Below are 24,382 nucleotides of genomic sequence, written 5' to 3'. Positions count from 1 at the left end.
ACCCCGGAGTGGACTCGAAAGGCCAACATGGCCTGTTTCCGCTCCGTAAATGGTTATATGTCACGTTCAGGTGACAGAGAGTCTTCTCCGCGGCCACCTGAACGCCCCAGCTGCACTCCCCCAGCCGCGTCAGCCGGCGCATTATCTGCGCCCGAGCACCTGAAAGCGGCTCACCCTCATATTTTACAATCCGGGCAATATCCCCCCCCCCCCCTGCCAACTCCATATAACCAATTACAGCACAGAACAGGCCAGTTCGGCCCTTCTAGTCCATGCCGTAACAAATCCCCACCCTCCTAGTCGACAGAGCTTCCACATCCTTCCTCTAATGAAGTGGGCAGAATCTTGGACTATGATGCTCCAAATTCTGAAATGCATAACCCTACTGGCGCTGGATGACCCTGCAGAGTTTCTCCAGTATATTTGGGCATTGCACTCCACCTGAACGGGTGTGGGAAGCCGCTTGTACTGAGGCGTCGCTACCTGGTGGCGGCGCTGCGGCGGGAGGCCCGCCGATTTTTTTTTTGTTGTTGCTTCCCGGCTTGGCGCCGGCAGGGCTCTGCGCATGCTCGGCGCTGCGGGCGAGGGACGTGGTGCGGGCGAAGCCGGGGCTGGTTTAGGCTGTCGCCATGGTGCTCGATCTGGACCTGTTCCGTCAGGACAAGGGGGGAGACCCCGACAGGATCCGGCAGAACCAAGTGAACCGCTTCAAGGACGTGTCGCTGGTGGATCAGCTGGTGGAGGTGGACTCGGAGTGGAGGAAATGTGGGTGTTGGATGGATGGGGGGGGGGGGGGGGAGGAGGCAGCTGATTGGGTGGTCCGCCGCCGGGCTGCTGCGCATGCGCCTTTATCCTGTCACAGGAACAAGCTGCAAGATTTTGTCTCCAAGTGTGTGTGTGGGGGGGGTCCTTTCTTGGCGGAGATACCATATCTTAATGCTGTCCCGTGGGGCTCTCATTGCACAATAAACAGGCATTTGGAAAAGGGATCTGAAAGCAGGGGGGGAAAAAATGTTCATCAGGTCAGGCAGCAGCTGAAGGGGGTAAACCTTTAACTTTGCATCAAGGCATTAACCTGGAGTGTTACCTCCGTTTCAGTCTTTGCCCTGGTTTCAATCTAGGGAAAACAATGCTGGAGAAACTCAGCAGGTCATTCTTTATGATAACACATAACCAATGTTTCAGGCTTGAGACCCTCAAGGTACCTAACCAACATTTCAGCCTTGAGCCCTTCATCAAGGCATGAAATGACCTACTTCGATGAAGGGTTCAAGCCTGAAACATTGGTTAGGTACCTTGAGGGTCTCAAGCCTGAAACATTGGTTGGGTACCTTGAGGGTCTCAAGCCTGAAACATTGGTTAGGTACCTTGAGGGTCTCAAGCCTGAAACATTGGTTAGGTACCTTGAGGGTCTCAAGCCTGAAACATTGGTTGGTACCTTGAGGGTCTCAAGCCTGAAACATTGGTTAGGTACCTTGAGGGTCTCAAGCCTGAAACGTTGGTTATGTTTATCTTTGCGACATCAAGTGTCAGAAATAAAACTTCTCACACATGAGTCTCTTTAAAACTGATGACACGACAAGCTTTATTTACAAGTCTGCAGAGTTGGACTCAACTGGTTTCTCACCAGTTAAGCCCCGATACATACAGTGCATTGATTTTTATACCCTTATTGTTTGCCCTTCCCCTACTTATTAATACTGTTTTAATTGGTTAGTATTGCAAAAGCATTCTAAGTACAACTGCATTTTTAATTATCACGTTCGTTACGTACGCTGCGAACTCTACATACACTAAATTCTGTTTCTCACCCTTCTTATCAATCTTTTGTCTCCTGCATGTCTCTCACTATGACCATGGAAAGATATGTTTAAAAAAACATATCCAGCTGAACCTTTTGTCCTTGGCTGCTAGTAAGCTCCCTGTCCGTTCTGGCTTCCCTTTTTATGATTAATCATCACATTTTAACTTGAGCCATTTTAACCTAAATTCTCTATATATAACAATCCACCCCTTTCTCTCTTTAAAATGTGTGTATGCAAAACCAGAGTCCATCAGGGCATGGTGGGCCTGAGTCACCCTTCCAACCGTTAAGAGGGAAAGGAGTGGTATTAGGAATCTGTATATAATGACCCATATTATTTCCTTCTTTTTCCACACAAGGGGTATATGGATGTTGGGTGGTATTTTCTGCCCAGCATTTCTCAGGAACTGAGGTATGGGAAATAAAATTACCCTCCTTTCTTCCCCAAATGTGGTCCTGAAACAGGACCACTGTGTCTCTGCATTTCTTACATTTCACACCTGATAAAGACATAGGCAAACTAAGAAAAATCAAAGAACATAACAATAACATTGTGAATCAAGTCTTTCTGCGAAATCGCAAGGTAAGAGGTTTTTCTCCAGGAACACAAGTCCAATCTGAGTTCGTATCAGGGTCCTGAGGCGCCTCTACAGGTCCCTTAAATCTGGATGCGTGCGTCCACCCCTTCTCTCTTGTTCATGCTGCAGCCTCTGTAGTTAAGAGAACTTGGTATGGACCTTCCCACTGGGGCTGGAGTTTTTCAGTTTTCCAGGTCTTGATGAGAATCCAGTCTCGTGGTTCCACTTTGTGTAAAGAAAAGTCTAGAGGCGGTGTTTGTGCCAATAGTCCTCTCTTTCGTAAATCTGTAAGAGAGCGTGACAGTGCCTGTAAATAGTTCCTAACAAATATATCCCCTTCCCCCAAGGTGGGGCACCCCTCAACTGTACTCCAGAAGGGAATCCCAAACATCATTTCATAAGGGGACAACCCTACATCTTTTCATGGGGCAGTACGAATTCTTAATAAAGCCAGGGGCAGACACTTTATCCAAGGCATTTTAGTTTCCACCATTAATTTTGTCAATTGCATTTTTAGGGTTCCATTCATACGTTCAACCCTCCCTGAGCTTTGTGGATGCCAAGGGGTATGCAATTTCCAAGAGATCTGTAATGCATTACAAATCAATTGCTGGATTTTTGAACAAAAATGTGGACCCCTGTCTGAGTCTATAGAATCCATTATATCATATCTGGGGATTATCTGCTCTAGGAGGAGGCGAGCTACTGTAGAGGCTGTAGCATTTACTGTTGGGAAGGCTTCCACCCATCGGGTAAAGTGATCTATTACCACCAATAGATACTTCCATCTTTGGACTTGAGGTAACTCTGTGAAGTCGATCTGGATACTTTGAAAAGGGCGTATGGCTAATGGTTGACCTCCCATGGTCCCTGTCCTCATCACCTTTTTATTAATTTTTGTGCATAGGTGACAGTTCTGCACCTCCTGTTGGGCCAAGGTGTAGATTCCCTTACACACATATTCTCGAAGCACTGTGTCACATAAGGCTTGGGTGCCCCAGTGGCTCTGATGATGCAGGTGTTTTAAAATATTGCGAGTTATTTCTTTATTTAGAACCATTCTTCCATCTGGTGTCTTCCATGTTCCATCAGGCAGCTGGCTTGCGCCCAGTTGAGCCATGTCCTTTTTTTCCTTAGCAGAGAAAATGGGAGCCTTCTTTTGATCTTCTTCTTCTCTCTGCACATATACTTTTTGTGCCTTTTTTAACAGTTCACTTAGGGGTTTTTCACTCCAGTCCTCCTCCTTTTCTAGTTTCTTTCTAATGTCTTGCCATGATTTGGAAACAAATTCAATTCGAATAAGCTGTTCACCCATTGGTGTACTAGGGTCCACACCAGCATACTGTTGGACATTCTTTCTCACCCTCTCCAAAAAATCAGTAGGGGACTCATCTTTCCCCTGGTGGTTCCCAAATGCCTTGGTGAAATTGTGACCCTATGGCACAGCCTCCCGTATCCCTTTAATTGTCCACTCTCTATATTGTCTCATACTTGCCAATCCCTCGGGTGTTCGTTTGTCCCACCTGGGTTCATTTAAGGGATATTTTTGTTCATGGGGTCTGGGGTCCCCAGGTTGTTCATATTCCCACATGAGGAGGGCAGCCCGTCGAATCATCTGCCTCTCCTGGGGTGAGAATAATGTTCCCATTATTGCCTGCATCTCTTCCCACGTATATGTGTTTGGTCCCAGGAATTGGTCGAGCTGTTCGGCCAGTCCTATAGGATCTTCCAATAACTTTTTCATTTCTTTCTTAAATCCCCGCACCTCTGTACTAGTTAGGGGAACATTCACATATCCCGTTCCCCCTCCCGGTCCTCCCATAGGAACTTCCCTCAGGGGATTTAGGCTTACTGAAAACTTTGATGGTCCTGGACCAGTCTGGGATCTTGTCCAGGGTCGGTTTACCGGTGGAAGTTTAGGGTCCGACTCCCTTAATTCATTCTTTTTTTCCTGGCCCCTTTCGGGGCAATCAGATTCATCACCTTTCCCCTCCGGTAATGAGCTTTCCTCGGGCGCAGTAGGCACCGGGGGAATATAAGGAGGGGGAAGGTTGTCCAGAGGTTCCCACTTCTTTTCTCCCGCTACCCTCAATTTAAAACATTTTGTTAAGGATCCTGGCCAGGGAACCCAACAAAATGCATATGCTGACTCTTCTTGATTCACCTTTGGTCTCGAATTTACATATATGTTTAATGCTTGTCTAACCCAATCCTCATCAGATCCAAATTTCGGCCACCAGACCGAGGAACCTTTAATAGGTTGTTTCGACCAAAGGAGACAATATTGAACCATCTTTTTCTTGTTTTTGTCCCGATATCTTTTACTATCCCAATTTTCAAACATTCTCCCCAAAGGGCTGTCAAGGGGTACTCCCAGGAATTGTCCTGAATTTTCAGACGAGCCCTTAGATTTTGATCCTCCCATTTTCCCACCTAGATCTGTTTATTGTTGCTGAGGACCCTCTCGTTCTGGACCCTACTCCCTTCCTCTCAGACGCCTCGTCGGAGGTGCTGTCCCTCCTTCGGTTACCGCTGAGGTTTTCCTGGGGTTGACCCCTCTCTTCTCGGCACTTCGTCGGAGGTACTGTCCCTCCTTCGGTTACCGCCGAGGTTTCCCTGGGGTCTATCCTAGAGTCCCGCGACAGGGTCCTCACACCACGACAAAAGATCTATACTTAATCTATTCCGTTAGGTTTTTATCCAAACAGGTGTATCCCGTTACACCTGTTACCCAATCCCCACACCACAATCGTAAGTCGTCACTTACCGGTGTCTTCTCGGGGATTGAACCGTCACCCTTCTCCTCTCCGTCTTGTCGTGTCACCTTGTCCGGATACCACTCGCTCAAGCCGCCCGAAGCGACGAGCAAGGGACTAGGAGCCGCTGAACTCAGCGGGGTGCACCGCCTCCGATGTCCCTCTTCTCGCCTCCCCTCACGGCCGGAGTGTAGATCCCGGACGAGCCCCCATTTGTCAGAAATAAAACTTCTCACACATGAGTCTCTTTAAAACTGATGACACGACAAGCTTTATTTACAAGTCTGCAGAGTTGGACTCAACTGGTTTCTCACCAGTTAAGCCCCGATACATACAGTGCATTGATTTTTATACCCTTATTGTTTGCCCTTCCCCTACTTATTAATACTGTTTTAATTGGTTAGTATTGCAAAAGCATTCTAAGTACAACTGCATTTTTAATTATCACGTTCGTTACGTACGCTGCGAACTCTACATACACTAAATTCTGTTTCTCACCCTTCTTATCAATCTTTTGTCTCCTGCATGTCTCTCACTATGACCATGGAAAGATATGTTTAAAAAAACATATCCAGCTGAACCTTTTGTCCTTGGCTGCTAGTAAGCTCCCTGTCCGTTCTGGCTTCCCTTTTTATGATTAATCATCACATTTTAACTTAAGCCATTTTAACCTAAATTCTCTATATATAACATCAAGTGTACTGTTTGACCTTCTGAGTTTCTCCAGCATTGTGTTTTTACTTCAATCGTGTCTGCAGACTTGCCTGTTACTTTTAATTTAGGGATCCTGTTCTGATGAAAGATTAAACAAAATGTTAAACAAGTTTTTTTTTTAAAGTGTTGGAAATACTCTGAAGGTTAGGCTGCAACAGTGGAGTGAGAAGCAGCGAACATTTCATGTCACCAACACTTCAATAGATCTAAATGTTAACTTGAATTCTCCCTGCTGGCTTTGATGTAACATCGGTTTTACTGCAACCATGATATGGAAATTACTATTCTGTTTTAAAGAGACTTACCAACAGGCTCATTTGGATCCAATGTCATAACTTCTGATGCAATGCTAAATAATGCAGGATGTTCGCTGAGTATGTAGCATTTGGGATGAAAAGAGTTGTGATTAAGGTTCATGTTGTATTGTTTTCCCAACTGCAATGTCTGAATACTTACATTTTTTAATTTTTAAGATGACATTCTGTGTACACTTTTGTGCCATTGCAGAAAAGTCCTTGCATAATATTTTGAATTCCAAACCATTTTTGGCGGAATCAATCAAGAATTATTGCCGAGCTCTAACCTGAATTGCAACTAGCTAACAAATTTATCAGTGGCTTGGGTTTGCTTTATTATGATAATGTCATAGTTCCTCCCACCCTCCTTACGCTTCATGTTAGTAGCACTGTCTGAACAAAGTAATAAATGTATTTTTATTCTCTAACAAACAACTCCAAAGGTGCTGTAGTTTGACTCTATGCTGAATATTATTGTGAAATTGTTATGTTACTGGCAAATCATTTTTGCGACTGGATAACCTTGATGCAATAACCATGTAGTTCCACAGGGTGTCTGAATTAGCATGCAAAATCTGATGCAATCCCAAACAAGCCAATGTTTCATTTTTGTTTTTAACGGAACTAGATTTAAAAAAAAATCTGTGTACTATCCCATATGTGTATAGTATGATGTAGGCTTATTTGGGATATTATGGTAAAGTGTTATGCATAAGACATTGGTGAAGCCAAATTTGGCATAACTTCAGGAAAGATATCAATAAGATTAAAAAGAGTACAGAGAAGATTTACTAAGACATTGCCCGAACTTCAGGAACTGAGTTTCAGGGAAAGGTTTAACAGGTTAGGACTTTATTTCCTGGAGCATAGAAGAATGAGGGGAGATTTGATAGAGGTATTTAAAATTATGAGGGGGAGAGACAGAGTAAATGAATTAAACAAACATTATTTAACTTGAATGTTTAAATATCACACTCTTAATTTTTAATTTCTGTTTTCAGAAATTTTTGTCACTATCTTTATTAAGTTTTTTTTTGTCTTATTTTGATCTTGTAATACGTTTTATTTCACTCTGAATTTATGCACAGTGGTGTCCTTGTGCAGATATGACAAGTCAATTTTATATCCCCCTCCATTGCTTTGGATATATGTGTGGTTACATCTAATAAAGAATTTAAATCTTGTGCTCTGTGAAGATGATGAAATACCCTTAACTTTAATTTGCTGGTAATTGTTTCATATCAAGTTTGTGAGCCCATTATTAAAACGTGGAATTTTTTTTCAAATTAACCATTTTCCTTAAGATTAGAGGGATTTTTTTTTATTTGAGGAAGCAGATTTATTTAAATTGGGTATTTGCAAACTGATTTAGTAATGGAATGCAGTTACTGTATTTTATACCAGTGCTTAGTACTTGTTCTTGGTGCTATTCAGATTAAAATGCACAGATGCTACATTTTCTATTTCAACCTTTCTTCTTTTAACCAGGTCGGTTCCGTGCAGACAATTTAAACAAATTGAAAAACCTTTGCAGCAAAACAATAGGTGATAAAATGAAGGTAAATTAATTTTGTTGATAAAATTATCAGATATTCTTCTAACTTAATGATATTTTGTACTGGGTGCTGTGTGGGTGATTTTACGGACTAATATCTAAGGTTATCTTATGGATTGATGAGTAAAAGCATAGATAGTTAATAAAGGAAAGTTCTTTTGTTTGTTCATTATGGCTTACATAGGTAAGAATGGTAGCCCATTTGTACAGAACAAACTCCTACAAACAGCAACATTTGGACTTGTTTTTTTTGTGTGTTCACCTTGAAAGGAAAGGCGGAGTCTTAGTTTAATTTCTTGGCGTTCTTACCTCTAATAATGTGACATTTCCTTTGTACTGCATTGAACTGTCAGCCTAGATTGTGTGCTTAAATCTCTAGACTTGGGCTTCAACCCACGACCTTCTGACTCCGAGGCAAGAGTGCTACCAGAGAGCCAGGGCCGATACTCATCAAATAATTAATTTGACTTCACAGATATCGTGGATCTTGATTTCCTAAAAAAAGCCTTTGGTAAATTATCGCATAACTGGCAATAAGGTTCTGTCCTGTGGGATTAGCAATCAAATTTTAAGGTAGATTCCAAATTGGTTGCTTTAATAGAGGCAACGTGTGGTTATTAATGGTAGCAGTTTTGTGTGGGGTCCAGTCAATGGCAGCGTCGTTTTGTTTTGATATTTTGTAGCTTTGCATGCTATTGCATTCAATGAATGATATTTGCTGAAATTGTTATTGCAAGTAAAACATGGGGTGATTTTCTGATTTGATTAATTGAACCTGCTTGCACCTAACCCACCAGAAAATTAATTGATATTAAAATTTCAAAACTCAATTGTTAAGCAAATTTGTGGTAAATTACTGAAATAAAACATGAAATTAATATTTACAGATCTGTTTTTCCACAGAAGAAGGAGCCTGTTGGTGAAAGTGATGTGCTTCCACAAAATACACAGAATCTGGATGATCTCACTGCTGAAATTCTAAGTGTAAGTCACTGTCTTATATTTATATTTATACTAAACACGTCAGCAGTATACTTGCTTCCTACGGTAGAAGTCTGAAAATCAGGACTGCTCGGGGATTGGGTTGGTTTGGATATTCGTATTTTCTGGATTCTCAGGCTGTACTTTTAAAATTCAAATTTAAGGAGGAATAAAGAATCCAGATCCCAAGAGCTGTGAGGCAGCAGGACTAACTAGTATTCCACCCAATATGATGGCAGCTAAAATTAGAGTGGGCCTTGTTTCAGATTTATTGTCAGAGTACCAACGTGACATTCTCATACAACCCTGAGATGCCTTTTTCCTGTGGGCACGGCAGAATTCCCACTAATTGGTAATTAATGAAGAAAATAAACTGTACACAGTGTGAACATGGAAACAATCAAAATGACTGTAAACACATAACAAATGTAAACAAACTGCAATACTGGGAGAGCAAAGAAAATCAATAAAGTGCACAAGTAAGAAGTCTTAAATTAGTCCCTGTTTGAGTTTGCTGTTGAGGAGTCTGGTGGTGGAGGGGTGGCAGCTGTTGCTGAACCTGGTGGTGTGAGTCTTGTGGAACCTAGACCTCTTTCCTAACGGAAGCAGCAGGAACAGAGCGTGGGCTGGGTGGTGTGGATTCTTGATGTTTGTTGCTCTCCAACACCAGTGTTCCCTGTAGATGTTCTCGATGGTGGGAAAGGATTTACCTGTGATGTCATGGGCCCAGACCACTACCTTTTGGAAAGATTTATGCTCAGAGTATAAAAATGATTTGGATTAAGATTTCAAAGAGAAATTATAGGACGCTGAGAAAAAGTGCAGTCAAGATCATACTTCTGTGTGAAGAAGAGTATTTGTTTATTGCTATTTAAAATATTTTATTCTGCAGACAATGAATACAGCACCACAAATAGGGAAAGTAACTGTCGATTAGCTGTAGGTGGTATAATGACTCCCCCCCCCCCCTCCCACCTTATTATCAACTTTTTAAAATTTGGCATTTGGATTTGCAAGAGGAACCACAATATTTTGAGTCCCACCAAGGTTAATAGAATCTCCTGTGAATCATATGTGAGATTTAAAAAAAAACACTGGAAACCTTGTATTTACGCATTTTATCCCATCACAGGGAAATAAATAAATTTCTTCTGTTCACAATTAATAGAAACTTGAACAGATATTAGTTTGTATCAACATTAGTTATCTGAAAAGCTGAAAATCAACAAGTGAAAATAAAAAAAACATTTCAGCCTGAAATGTTAGCAAATACGTTTTTCTGTGTTGATCTGAAAACCCTTATTGTTATTCAGAGCCACCCATTCCTGTGGAACACAAGCATTGCTATTTAATTTTCAACTGTCTCCTCTGTAATTGAATCCAGTGTTTTTGTAATTCAATATTGCAGATTGTAATCAGAATAAAAATATTTATATTTGTAATGTAAGAATGTAACCACACATTATTGGATCTGCAATTTTATTTAAGTTATGCTATTTAGGTAAAATGAGAAATATTAACAAGGTTATTAATAGAATCTCCTGCGCCAAGCACATGATGACAGGTTTTTATTAAATTGTAGTGAGTTCATTTTTTTTTCTAACTTGGTGCTTATGGTATTATGGAAAGTATTTGTGTAGCACAACAGTGATTACAGTTTAAAATATTTCCTTCGTAATCTTACATCAAATAAGCATATGTGAATCATTATGTTAGTACATGTTATGAATCCTTTTTTTTAACTAACCCTGTTCACTTGCACAGCCTTTTGGCAGAACACCACTGCAAACAGGATTGACAATATATATTTTAATCATCATTTAAGATAATGAAACAATAGACTGCATCTTATTTTGTAATGACATAAAGCTACAACTTTAATTTTCAGGGTTTAACTGTAACTCAGATCAAGAAAATACGGGTCCTCATTGATGATGCCATTGGAAAATGTGACAAAGAGCGACTGAAACTGGAAACACAGAGATTGGACAGTCTAAGAGAAATTGGTAATATCCTGCATCCCTCTGTACCCATCAGCAATGATGAGGTAAGAACAGAGTTTGTATTGCTTTGTGATTTGATTTGTATGTGTTTCACTCTCACACTTGAGCATTGAAATTTGATGCTGAGTTTACAGGAATATAAATATTTTTTCCTAAAATTATATTTAAAATAGTTGTATTAATCATCTAAAAAATTAGGTTACAATTTTCTTGTGCAATCTTTGAGTTCATGGGAAAAGGTGCAGAAAACATATTTCTTACTCCAGTAAATATTATTTATTTTTGCAAAATAGAAGCTTTGTCATTTTTTAAGGCTAAAGCAAGCAGCATAATGTACAGAATATCAGATTCTGGGAGTAATTGGGCTGCTTTCTGTATTATGAAGTAATAATGGGCATTGAGAGTGGTGAGACAATTTGATGTGAGAATTGGAGCCTCTAAGATTAATTGCTTGGCATTGTTAGTACAAGATATAACCACCTTCTCCAAGGGGTTCCTGACCCCATTGTTAATCTGTTTTATCCTCGAAAATTTTCAGGAAAGAATTGCATATAGGATCTGTCAAGACACATCTCTAGAATATTCAGAGGCAGTGAAAAATGCACATTTATCTGTCTTGTGTTAGGCAATAGAACAATCTTTGTACCAGTTAAAAATGAAGCTTAAAAGAAATTCCCTTTCCTGTTTGCATCAATAAAAACTGAGGACATACAGCAGAATGGCTTCCTCTAGTTCATGTTCAAAATAGTTGGCGAGCATTTATTTATATCTCTATATAATTTGATGGTTTTCTTTGGATAAAGAATCTGTTACAAATTGCATTGCTTAACAACTTTTGTCTTTATTTCTACAAAGATTAGCAGTTGTAAATTGAATATTGTCTGACCACAGAGAGAAGATTGCTGAACTTCACTGGCTCAGTTGGTATCTGATTTCAGAATATTCTAGAAATTTATTAGCTCTCTTTGTATGTCCTTCACAGGATGCAGACAATAAAGTGGAGCGATTATGGGGAGATTGTACATCCATGAAGAAGTACTGTCACGTTGACTTAGTGGTAATGATAGATGGTTTTGAAGGAGAGAAGGCAGCTGTAGTAGCTGGGAGCAGAGGGTACTTCTTAAAGGTGAGCTTACAGAAGTGACCAATATTTTGGTAAGACCTTAACTACAGCCTATCAATTCAATTCTGTACTAAATGATACAGCCTGCCAGTTTACCTCTAGCAGGTTTTCTCCAGCAGGTAGTTCAATTTCTCTCAGGAAATGTTCCATGTGGAGACTCTGGTAACATATAAAAATAAATGTTTCATCATACACAGAAACTGCAGCTGTTCCTGATTAGTCATTCAGCTAGAACATTTGTGTGCTGTGGACACTGTTGGCGAGGTCAGCATTTATTGGTTATTGCTAATGCCCATTGTTGCAGTCCTTCTGGAGAAGGAACTCCCCACTGTGCAATTATGGAAAAGGTTCCAGGATTTGGAACCATTGTCAATTTGGATAAAGGAACGGTGATACATTTCTAAATCAGGGTATTGTGTGACTTTGGCAGTCTACAATCCTTGTCAGTGGTTGGTGCTAGAGATTGTGGGTTTATTAGAGTAATGGCAATCACAGTGTGAAGCTGGTGGAGAGATTGAATGTTTAATGGGGTTGGGAACCAATCAAATAAAATGGTTTGTCTTGGATGTTGAGGTGCTCCTTTCATTTTGTTGAGAGTGGCACTCCCAACTATGAAAGAAGAAAATATTATATCATGCTTCTGTTTCTTGTAATTTGGTCATAGGTTTGCTATTGTCTTGACCATAAAGAAGCAGTAATATTCTGTGCAGTAAAATTCCCACTAAGAGAATTCCAAAAACTGGCAAAAAAAATTGCAAAGGTAAATATGTAAAAAACATATGTAAGTTTAAAATTGATGCCCTCTAGTGATTAGTTTGCCAATCACACAACATGCAATCTCATGCAACCAGAAAATTCACTCGCCTGACATCTACCAATGCCCATAGGTGCCGCATACATGGGGTTTTACTATATCGGTAAGATAGGGTGATATTTAGGTTGTTTGTGATTGTGTTCCTATGTTCTGTCTTTGACATTCTAGCAGTTAGAGATACTAGATTTACGAGTGCTGATGAAGAAGTCTGATGAGTTACTGAATGCTGCACTGCCAAAGGAAGTGAATGTTTAAGCTGATGATTGAGAGCTAATCAGTTGTACCTCGGATCCTTGTCATGTCGTTAATTACTTGACTACTTTTGTTGATTGTGGCTGTCCCCATGCTAAAGGATAGGGAAAACACATTTTTGTGTGGACTTTTCCTTCCCTAGGATGGATCTTCAATGGAAAAAATTAATTCTGATACAGAAAAATTATGCGTACATATAAGAATGTAAATTAAAGAACACCCAAAGGTTGCCCAATAATAATATATGCTATGTATTCATTTTTTTTTTTGCAGGGTCCCTTGGTATTTCTTGAACAAGCTTTGATTCAACATGCTCTGCGTTGTCTGTATAACCAAGGTTATACTCCACTGTATACACCATTCTTTATGAGAAAAGAAGTGATGCAAGAGGTAGCACAGCTTAGCCAATTTGATGAAGAACTATACAAGGTATACAGAACTATACAGTTCTGCCAGCTGCAGCAAGAAGCCACCACCAGCTACATCTGCCCCTTTCTGCTTTTTTTAGGGTTCACTTGCCCACTCATCCTTCCCACCCAACTCTCCATTCTACAGTGCCATGGTATGAACAATTAATTTTTTTTGATGGATCATGTCCCTACTCTCTCCTGAAGTCTTTCCATTCTTTTCCCCCTTCACCCTGCCTCCTCTCATTTTTGTTCCTTTTCCCCAACCTCCACATCAGGCCCCACAATTCTCATCCTCCTCCATCTTTGGTTCCTCTTCCATGCCCATTTCTCACTAAGGATCTGTCTCTCTTGACATCTTCCTGCACCTCACCCCATGTTTCTCTTTCCCTCTATTCGGCATCTGGCTCTGACCATCATTCTTCCCTCTATTCATTTTCCCCATTCTTTGATGAAGAATACATGTATGTGCACATTGATAAATACCCCAGGGGTTCTGACTATTAATTGTGTGAAACAAGATTTGCTGTGTGAAAAACATCCACATATGTACAGTCAAGTACTGCTGCAATTTGTTGTATACAGCTACCTTGAGCAGTGAATAGGTGCTCTGTGGTTAGTAAGGGATTACTTCACGTGGTATGTGAGTGGGGAAAAGAAAGATGAGAACCACTGACCTAGTAGAGTATTATAGTAATCGAGGAATGAATGATAAATAGGTTCCAGTGGTTGATTATGGCCAAGGGAAGGAATTCTAATTGCTTTTGTTTTCACCAAATTAGCGGAACTTCTGCTGAAGCAAACACAGATGGTTGACTGAATTTGATAACCATCAGTGCCCTGAGTTCAATTAATCCTTTTGAGGATCAGGAAAATCTAAAATTTCCTTCATTAAATTAATATTCTTGTCTTTATACCATTCCAAGAGCAGTTTAAAAAACTATTACAGTGAGATCAGGGTTGGATCCACCAAGTTGTGAAAACAGCAATTATTTTTTTTCCCCTTACCATCAATTGATTGTTTGTGGTCTTACTTGTCTATAATGCTAAATGTAAAGCTGTTTTTTTTTTAAAAATACACAGCTTGAACTGATTTTTCCATTTTTTTAGGTAATTGGAAAAGGCAGTGAGAAATCAGAAGACAGCACAATTGATGAGAAATATTTGATTGCTACTTCTGAGCAGCCAATTGCAGCTTTTCACAGAGATGAATGGTTAAAGCCTGAGGATCTTCCTATTAAGTATGCTGGATTTTCTTCCTGCTTCCGTCAAGAGGTTGGTTCACATGGTCGAGACACTAGAGGCATCTTCCGCGTCCACCAGTTTGAGAAGGTAAATCAAAATGCCGAGAAATGATTCTAATTTACCTGCCATGGTCGCGTCCTTACCTCCATTGGGAGAAGGAGAGTGAGAGTGGCAGGATCGCCGTGTGGCAGTGAGCCAAAGGGAAGGTCAGAGGAGCTTAGCTTGGTGGTGTTTGGGAAGTTGAAGAATGCAATGTTGTGTCTAGTGAATAATAAAGAAAGTCGACTTCATGGTGTGCTGAATGAAACGAGCGAGTGTTTTCTTTGAAAGAAGTGGTAAATCAGTACCATTACATACTGAAGCAGCTCAGAATATTACTTGTCATGGTGCAAAACTGTGTCATGTATCCACAAATAACCCAAATTTTATCACCCATTCTAGTGCAGCAATATTATTGAGTCCTACCCTTCGAAAAGAAAAAAAAGTCCATTCATGGTTCCTCTGCCAGAATATTTTCATCCGTTTGGAGTACGTGGGTGACCAATTCAGGAGAGAGTGAAGACCTTCTTTCGATTGCCTTTGTTACATTACCCTCAATGCCAGCCATTGACTTTTGTTGCTTCCACCATATGCAGCACTTCAAAGAACTATCTGTTCCACCCATAGTTAAATCCACTGCTTCAGGAAAGGAGGGATCAAAGGGACAAAATAATATTTAAGTGACTGCAAATGATTGCATGAAACAAAATTTGTTTACAGAAGTAATATCGACGTGTGTATATATACTTTTCCCTGATAGTAATAGTTTAAATTTCACTTCAGAACATTGATTCATTTTGTTGTTAAGACTGTTGTCCTTTGTATTTTGTCTTTACAGGTTGAACAGTTTGTTTTTGCTTCACCTCATGATGATAAGTCGTGGGATATGTTTGATGAAATGATTAGAACTGCTGAAGAGTTCTACCAGTCTCTAGGCATTCCTTACCGCATTGTAAATATTGTATCAGGTACCTGATTAATCATATCGATGCTTTCAGTCCTAGACAGTTTAAGGTTTATCTGTTAAATTTAAGAAAAGCACCTCTAAATTGTCAGTCATGAATTGTTAATTGGCAATGGTAATTTTAAACTAAGAATGAAGCAGAAAACCCATGACCTATTTGAAAATAATTTATCAATGAAATTAATTGTTGTGAGATATTTTACTCCTCACCAAAATAACATGATTTAGAATTTAGAAGCTGCATATGCTCACAGGATTATTTGGAAATTTCTGTTTGAACATTTTATCACGTTCAAAACATTGTATGAAAATGCATTTGCAAAGCCTGACCTTTTAAATTTTATATCAAGTTACCAATAGCTCAGATGATCAGCTGTTGGAGAACCCATGGCCAGTAAAACCCCCGGTATCAGGCACCTATGAGGATTGGTAGATGCTGGATAAGTGAATTTTCTGGTTGCTTGAGATTGTGTGATGCGTGATTGGCGAACTAACCACTAAGGATACCAATTTTAAACTTTCGTATGTTTTGCAATTTTTTGACCGGTCGCTTGAATCCTGATTCCGTGGATTTTACTGTACTATCTTTGGGTGTGACCATTTGAGTTCGGCCAATCTCCTGCATTAGATGAGCTTTGTTCCTTTATTCTTGCATGTATTTGTTTTGATTGTAGCTTTTTTAGCACTCACTCACGTTATACTGTCAGTACCTTTATAACTGGTGAATGCGCTTGTTTTATTTGCACATAGTAATTTATATGTATCACCATTTTTTAAACTTGTGATTGGATGCTAATTCTATTTTATTGGCTTTGTATTTTACTTAGCACAATGACTATAAAGTTGAATCTAAATGGTAATAATGCATTTATTATAGACCAGGAAGAGTCCATACTATCTATTTTGTGCTGAACATTTGAAAGGGATGGGCAAGTACAGATAGCAGAGTGGCTTTGTACCTCCTGGTCCTATAATTTAAAGTGTTTCTGGTTTTGAGTTGCTCATTTGTATTGCACTTGAAATGACTGTGAAATTCATGTTATTTTCTTTCCTCGGTTAGGTGCACTCAATCTTGCTGCAAGTAAAAAGTTAGATTTGGAAGCCTGGTTTCCTGGCTCTGCTGCCTACCGGGAACTAGTGTCCTGTTCAAATTGTACTGATTACCAAGCACGGAGACTACGAATTAGATACGGCCAGACCAAAAAAATGATGGATAAAGTAAGTATTTTTGGGATAGATGGGCCAGATGAGAAACTTGTGATAAAACAAATTCATTAATTCTTCAGTATGAATAATCTGTACAGCTTCTTTGCCCATTCCTTTATGGACTGGCAAGGAACATGAAATTGCATAGGTTTTCACAAGTTGGTGCTTAAGTTAGCTTCAGTGAAGGATCTTGCATATTTACCAGGGCATGAAAATGTGTCTGGTTTTTACTGAATCTCTGGAATTTTATTTGGACATTGGATGGCTAGAATGGATATGGTCTTGTTGAGCTTAAGAAAGGAAGAGCATCCATTGATCCAGTACCTATTCATAGTCAACATATTCAACAACTAATTGTTGTTATTATTGGCAAACGATAATCTGCACAACATGGAAAAGCTGACAAAAATCTTTAATCGGGGTTGGAATAAAACCCAGAAAACTACCTACTTGGTATCAACCTTTTGCTATAAAAGGCTCCAACCAAGTTAGTTTCCCTCAGGGTAGCAGAAATTGAATTTATCACATCGGTATTCGAACTTCTCGTTAATGTTTTTAATTCATATTCTACAATACATTTTATTTCACTGTGGAAAATTAAAATCTTGTGGTGGTGTACAATCTGATTAGGTAGGTAAGGAACACGTTTATTATGACTCAAACTGCAGGTAATCTATTTTTTAAAAAAAAAACCAATGTCATTCACAGCCTTTCGTTTCATTTTTTTTTCTGTTTGATGTCATTCAAAGTTTATCATCAGTTATTTCTATAATTATTGACTTCAGCATTTATTTGCCCATATCTACAGTAGTGGCCTGAAGAGGGTGCTAGTTTCCTGTTCAATTGAGGTGCCATTTCAAGATCACCAGATCATTTTTGCTGACTATTTTAGATGTGGCCCGTTTTTTCTCTGTAACGTGAAAACAAAGAAGTTATCAATCTGATTTGGATGAGTTAATTCTTCTCAAACACAGGAACTTGCCACTTGATTTCGGAACAGCAACCATTCAGATTTACACATTGTTTACATTAAACAATTGAAATTAATTCATGCAATGTTTTGAAAGCTACTAGAAATCACCCAGCAAACTAAACAGAAACGTGAATCTTTCTTCAATAGGGGTATGAATGAATTTCGGCAGAAATTTTCAGATTGAACTTGAGCCGATTAAGTAAATGGTGTGTTTACAATGACCCCACGAGCAATGAACGCCAATATGTGAATGGAAAATTTGTAACCCTTTTCCTGAACTCTAAATCACTCACACTTAATTTTGTGTTGAGCGATAGGGATGATTCCAGCATGAAAACGGGTTGTTTTCTCTTGAAGCGATAATGACTCAGGAATCGGCGGAATCTCCCCAGTCTGAAGTGGAGATGTGGCCAGGACTTTCATTCAACCTGATCCCTTTCCAGTGGTTCTTACTCTAGGTGTTAGCTACCCATGATCTGTATCCCTTTGATATGCCCCCTATGACTGAACACCCTTTCCTGGCTGAGGTTCACTAATGAGGCTTACCTAACTGTGAGTCTGTTCCATAGTGAGTTTGTCCTTGAAGTCAGAACATTACAGGATGAAGAAAGGAAAGCATCTGCTTGAAGGAGATTTTTTGCATTGAGAATGCAAATACAAGCGCGGAGAATGTAGAACTAATACATTTCTTGTCTGTAGGCTGAATTTGTGCACATGTTAAATGCAACAATGTGTGCAACGACTCGTGTCATCTGTGCAATCCTCGAGAATTACCAGACTGAAGATGGTGTGATGGTACCTGAAAATCTACAGCAGTATATGCCACCAGGTAAGTAGAAGCATATACTTGAACAGTAGGCCTCTGTTTCTTTCACTTGGGATCAAGATGAAGCAAGCACAGACCGTCTAAATCTAGCTAAGTGCTAGTTCAAATAACTGAGACTTCAGGCTTTGATTTGTTTGATCCGTTTCATCATAATTTGAAAGATGGAGGATAGGATGGAGAATGGAAATGAGGAGATTCAAATCAGACATCATTGCCAGGGCAGTATCAGTAGATCATCCTGATTCTAACCCTGTTTGTGATTGCTGTTTTTGAAATCTTATGGAAGATGAATCAACTTCATAATTCTTGACAGTTCTCCCAGTGGCCAATCATTTCAATTCTGAGCCCCATTCCCACACTGACAGGTCTGTCCATGGCCTCATGCCCTGTTAACCTAGGCTACTTAAAATTGGAGGAACAACAGCTAATGTTTCATCTGGGTACTCTCCAAACATAGACTTTTTTCGATAGGTCAGTGGTTTTCAACCTTTTTTCTTTCCACTCACACACCACTTTAATTATTCCCTATGCCATAGGTGCTCTGTGATTAGAAAAAGTTTGAAAACCACTGTTTTACTCGTACCTAATTGACTCATTATGTGCATGGTTTCATAACTCCAAAGGAAATGGGTCAATGACAAATCAAACAAAATATTTCAGTAACAATCGGGTCTAGAGCTATGATTCTCATCCTTCCCTTTCCACCCACATCCCACCTTAAGCAATCCCTTACTAATCACAAAGCTCCGATGGCAGAGAGATATATAAGTGGAAAGAAAAAGGTTGAGAACCACTGCATTAGGGCCTTTCCCTCTCTCTCTCTCTCTCTCTCTCTCTCTTCACCCCCCATTTGTGTCTTTTCCTCCAGTTCCCCACCCACTTCCTTCTCCATTCAGAGCTAACTCCTCCCCTTTCACTTCTCAGCTTTTTTTTTTCTTCTGCCTTCCCTCCCATATCCATATATGACATCTGTGCTCCTCCCCCTGCCTCCTCCTTTTCTCACCTTTTTAATCCAGGTGCCTGTCTGCATTTTGTTCATGCGTTGATGAAAGACTCAGACCCAAAATGTTGGTTATTAATCTATGCTCCCTATGAATCCTGTATGGCCTACTGAATTTCCCCAGCATGTTTGTGTATTAAACCAGTCATAGCGTATGGAGATTTGCTTGCTTTAACCTTGACTGGGGGTCCAGTTGGGACTTTGAGTGTTGGCTAGATTCTATTGTCGTGGAGCAAAATCAGGGTGTGCTCTTCCTCCTGACTGTTGCCACCTTTCTAATTAGTTTTAAATTAAAAATTAAATTTCAGATACTCTATTGATATGCTACCTCTTATCAGTGTGTAGCTTACAATTGCAACCTTAAGTAAAGCTACAACTGTAATTAAGTTTATTGTCATGTCTGTATATGACCCCTAGCTTGGTTGGCATGGACAAGATGGGCTAAAGGGCCTGCTTCCATGCTGTAAAACTTCAATTGTAATGCACAGGAGCAGTGAAAATATAATTTGATGCATCTTACCAGGTACATAAAACACAACATGTAACACTTAAGAAGAGGGGAAAAAAGAAAATATACTGTTTATAGAAGGGGGGGGGGGAATAAACAATTAATATTAAACATTGGATTTAAATATTAATGTGCTGAGTCAGTTGTACAAGCAAATCTTTGGCTCTGTGGGTGGCACAGAGGTTCAAGAACCTGATAGCTGTTGAGAGGAAAAATGCTCTTGAAACTACAGGTGCTATGCTTCTGAGAGATATTCTGAATATTATGTTGCTTCTACCATGTCCTCCACCACCACAATTCCAACCAAGTCGGAAGGAGTTCATGAGAAGGTGCTGGTGCTTCACAAGGCGCAGTCAACAGTTGTTCCAATTTCATTTGCTCCTGTTGACTGGGGGAAAGAAGCCAATCCTATCTTCAATGCAGAGGTCGTGGTCATAATGAGGTTGGCATGATCGAGAGTGGACATTGGAAAGACACTAGTTCGGTGCGGACGAGAAGGGCCAAATGGCCTGTTTCCGTGCTGTAATTGTTATATGTTATATATTATTAGGCCAATGAATGGTGTTCAATTTTTCTACTAAAAATAAATACTGTCTACGTTTTTTTTAAACAGGTTTGAAAGAATTTATCAAGTTTGTTAAGCCTGCACCTATTGATCAGGAACTTTCTAAAAAACAGAAGAAACAGCAAGAAGGAAACAAGAAGAAACCTGTTTTCTCTGATACCAGTTTGGAAAATAAAGTACAGAACATGTCTGTCAACAATTAATGAATCCTTTCAATTAAATGATTAACATAATCAATGTTCCTCTTGTCCAAATTAATTAAATGTGGATGACTTGTAAATGAGGTTCATATTAAATAAAGTGAGAAGAGTTTCACACGATGTATGTGATAGTAATAAATATGCAACTCGTGTATAGGTTGTACAAGTGGAGCAGGTTTCATGGGGATTTGCTGCCAATTCATGCTTGGAATGGATTTTCCAATCCCTTAAATCATTTCCAATAATAAACTGGTTAAACAAACCTGCTTTTAATGTATGCCTTTTTAAAAAAACTCAATTACGGTATAGTTCAATATTAAATTGCTTTACATCTTGTCCTGCATTTTCCTGCCGTACTAAGACAATTTAAATTCAGTAAAACTTAAGTTATTATACTGTGTGTACTGCTTTGAGCTTTAAGTTTTGTATGTTACATGACATGGTGTTGAGTTATACAAAGGGTGCCATGGTTCCACAACACTGTTACAGCGCCAGTAGCTGGGGTTTGAGTCTGGCACTGTCTCTCATGAGGTTATATGTTCTCCCCATGTCTGTGGGTTTCCACTGAGTTCTCTGGTTTCCTCCCACCGTCCAAAATGTACCAGGGTTGTTGGGGGTAATTTGGCAGCATGGGCTTGTGGGGGCCTGTTACTGTGCTGTATGTCTAAATTTTAAAAATACCAACAGATATGTCTTCAGATATGTTCTCTAATGTTACTATTGGGATTCCTTGATTTGTGGGGGGGGGAGGGGGATGTTGAAAGGAATTTGACATGAGGGGGAAAAAAAAATCATTGATACTCTTTTAGCCTAATTTCTCCTCTCATGCCTGCTGAGCTTAAAGTAAAATTAGAATTGTTTGTGCTCCAAATAGTTTACCCTTTTGCCATCTTTGTATTTGCTGATGAAGAATGGCAAATTAGGGAATGCTTAAGTTCTGTTAACTGGTGGAGTCATGGCTGCAGCAGAGGATACTGGAAATAAAGTAATTTTAAGTGGTGGATTGAAATATTGATCCCAATTTCCTTTCACCAAAAATGTAGTGAATGTTTTCCAAGTGCCTGAGATGGTTTTTGGTTTTCATTAAGATTTTGAAAAGCAAAAATTGTCTTTAAGTGCCTTGAGCAATAGAGTGTAAATCTCTGTAATTGAAATAAAAGTGGAATGTTTTGGTTTATAAGAAATTGCAATTTTTAAGTTTAGTTGATTAGCTGTTTCCTAAGATTCATATCTACAAACAACACCCTCAATAATGAGCTACAACTCAGCATTTCTAACTGTTAATACATTAGAGTGCAGTTCTTCACAATAGTCAAGCCCTTGAGGTGGAACTACCTGGATGCTGCCTTGTAAGTAGCAAACTTTGGCAAAAAAAAAATTGAGTAATGCACTTGACCCTGAATGTGATATCCAGAATTAAGCAAGAGATTCTGGAGACCTTGAACAATACACAAAAGGGCTGGAGAAACTCAGCAGGTCACATAGCATGGCTTGTTTTTTTTGGCGGGAGAGGTATGTTGAATTGTATTTTCTTCAGCTCCACTTTGCCAATTTGTTGCTTGGACTTGATAAGTGAATGAGCATAATTGGTGACAAGAAACTTCAGGTGTAAATCATGTTTTAAAAGGTGGGAGCGGGTTTCTATTCTGTACTAATTAAAAGTTTAGTGGTGGGGGAGGGGGAGAACAATGAATAATACAATGCTAATCTATCTAAAGCTTTTTCAAATAAACTAAACTTTTCTGTCTTTGAAGTCCAGTGACTCGAGGTATTTGTTAGAAATTGGCGGCAACCGAAAAATGAATCTCTGAGAATAGTTTAAACCATTGGTAGCTCAGAATTGCAGTCACTTTGGGTACAAGCGCAAGTGAAAAATAAATAATCAAATGTCACCAGGGTGCAGTGCTTGTAATAAAAGCACTGAAATGGTGACTTTTTTTCTGCCACTGATGTTGCTGGACCCCCTGGAGTCCTTATTGTTACCGAAGAGATTTTTTTTTTGCTCCAAGCATCTGCAATCTGTTGGAGAAACTCAGCAGGTCCAGCAGCGGCATCAATAAGAGAAAAATAATGTTTACAATTTTTTTTACTCACAGTGGTTCCCAACCTTTTTTATGCCCTGCACCCCTAAAAAAATGTAATATGTTCTCGCACCCCTTAAAGTAATAACTTATTTAAGAATAAAGGTAAAGATGACCAAAACAAATTTGTACAATCAATTTTAATAATATATAAACAGAAATGAAACATGGAAAAGAAAAAAAATCACAACAAATTAAAAGTTGCATAAACCCTACAAAAAAATTAAATTTTCATCCATTTTAAATGTCCCAATTAAAAAAAAATTATAGGGCGATGCTATTTCAAAGGAAACAGCATGTCAAAATGTGCTAAATTTCATAGAGAATCTCATTCTATTGAATAGGGAAAGAGGACATCCCCATCTTTAATTTGGATTTTTTTTTTAATTGATATTTTTATCTTGAATATATAGGACAGTTGCTCTGAACCCTTCTCCATTAACAATGGCATGAAGCAAGGCTGCGTTCTCGCACCAACCCTCTTTTCAATCTTCAGCATGATGCTGAAACAAACCATGAAAGACCTCAAAAATGAAGACGCTGTTTACATCCGGTACCACACGGATGGCAGTCTCTTCAATCTGAGGCGCCTGCAAGCTCACACCAAGACACAAGAGTAACTTGTCCGTGAACTACTCTGCAGACGATGCCGCTTTAGTTGCCCATTCAGAGCCAGCTCTTCAGTGCTTGACATCCTGTTTTGCGGAAACTGCCAAAATGTTTGGCCTGGAAGTCAGCCTGAAGAAAACTGAGGTCCTCCATCAGCCAGCTCCCCACCATGACTACCAGCCCCCCCACCCCACATCTCCATCGGGCACACAAAACTCAAAACGGGTTTCATCGGATGCAAGGATCGACAACGAGATAGACAACAGACTCGCCAAGGCAAATAGTGCCTTTGGAAGACTACACAAAAGAGTCTGGAAAAACAAACAACTGAAAAACCTCACAAAGATTAGCGTATACAGAGCCGTTGTCATACCCATACTCCTGTTAGGCTCCGAATCATGGGTCCTCTACCGGCATCACCTACAGCTCCTAGAACGCTTCCACCAGCGTTGTCTCCACTCCATCCTCAACATTCATTGGAGCGACTTCATCCCTAACATTGAAGTACTCGAGATGGCAGAGGCCGACAGCATCGAATCCACGCTGCTGAAGATCCAACTGCGCTGGGTAGGTCACGTCTCCAGAATGGAGGACCATCACCTTCCCAAGATTGTGTTATATGGTGAGCTCTCCACTGGCCACCGTGACAGAGGTGCACCAAAGAAGAGGTACAAGGACTGCCTAAAGAAAGCTCTTGGTGTCTGCCACATTGACCACCGCCAGTGGGCTGATATCGCCTCAAACCGTGCATCTTGGCGCCTCACAGTTCGGCGGGCAGCAACCTCCTTTGAAGAAGACCACAGAGACCCACCTCACTGACAAAAGACAAAGGAGGAAAAACCCAACACCCAACCCCAACCCACCAATTTTCCCTTGCAACCGC

At 39.8% G+C, this 24,382-nt stretch overlaps 1 protein-coding gene and 1 long non-coding RNA gene across 2 annotated transcripts; one reads left to right on the top strand and one right to left on the bottom strand.

Moving 5' to 3' along the window:
- The first annotated feature begins 557 nt into the window (after positions 1-557).
- sars1 (seryl-tRNA synthetase 1) lies at positions 558-21,071 on the top strand. Its single transcript, XM_069941798.1, has 11 exons — positions 558-765; positions 7,637-7,707; positions 8,607-8,687; positions 10,573-10,731; positions 11,670-11,813; positions 13,150-13,305; positions 14,394-14,615; positions 15,406-15,535; positions 16,592-16,749; positions 18,410-18,539; positions 20,658-21,071. Exons 1-11 carry the CDS (start codon positions 630-632, stop codon positions 20,810-20,812), a joined length of 1,542 nt encoding a protein of 513 aa, XP_069797899.1. The 5' UTR covers positions 558-629; the 3' UTR covers positions 20,813-21,071.
- LOC138765092 (uncharacterized) lies at positions 1,557-5,890 on the bottom strand. Its single transcript, XR_011358471.1, has 2 exons — positions 5,150-5,890; positions 1,557-2,667 (listed from the first exon to the last, which is right to left on the bottom strand). It is a non-coding gene; the product is annotated as an uncharacterized lncRNA (long non-coding RNA).
- Positions 21,072-24,382: the final 3,311 nt, after the last annotated feature.

The sequence above is a fragment of the Narcine bancroftii genome, chromosome 5 (assembly GCF_036971445.1).
Source record: "Narcine bancroftii isolate sNarBan1 chromosome 5, sNarBan1.hap1, whole genome shotgun sequence".
Lineage (NCBI taxonomy): Eukaryota > Metazoa > Chordata > Chondrichthyes > Torpediniformes > Narcinidae > Narcine > Narcine bancroftii.
This window is presented reverse-complemented; position numbering and strand designations above follow the sequence as displayed.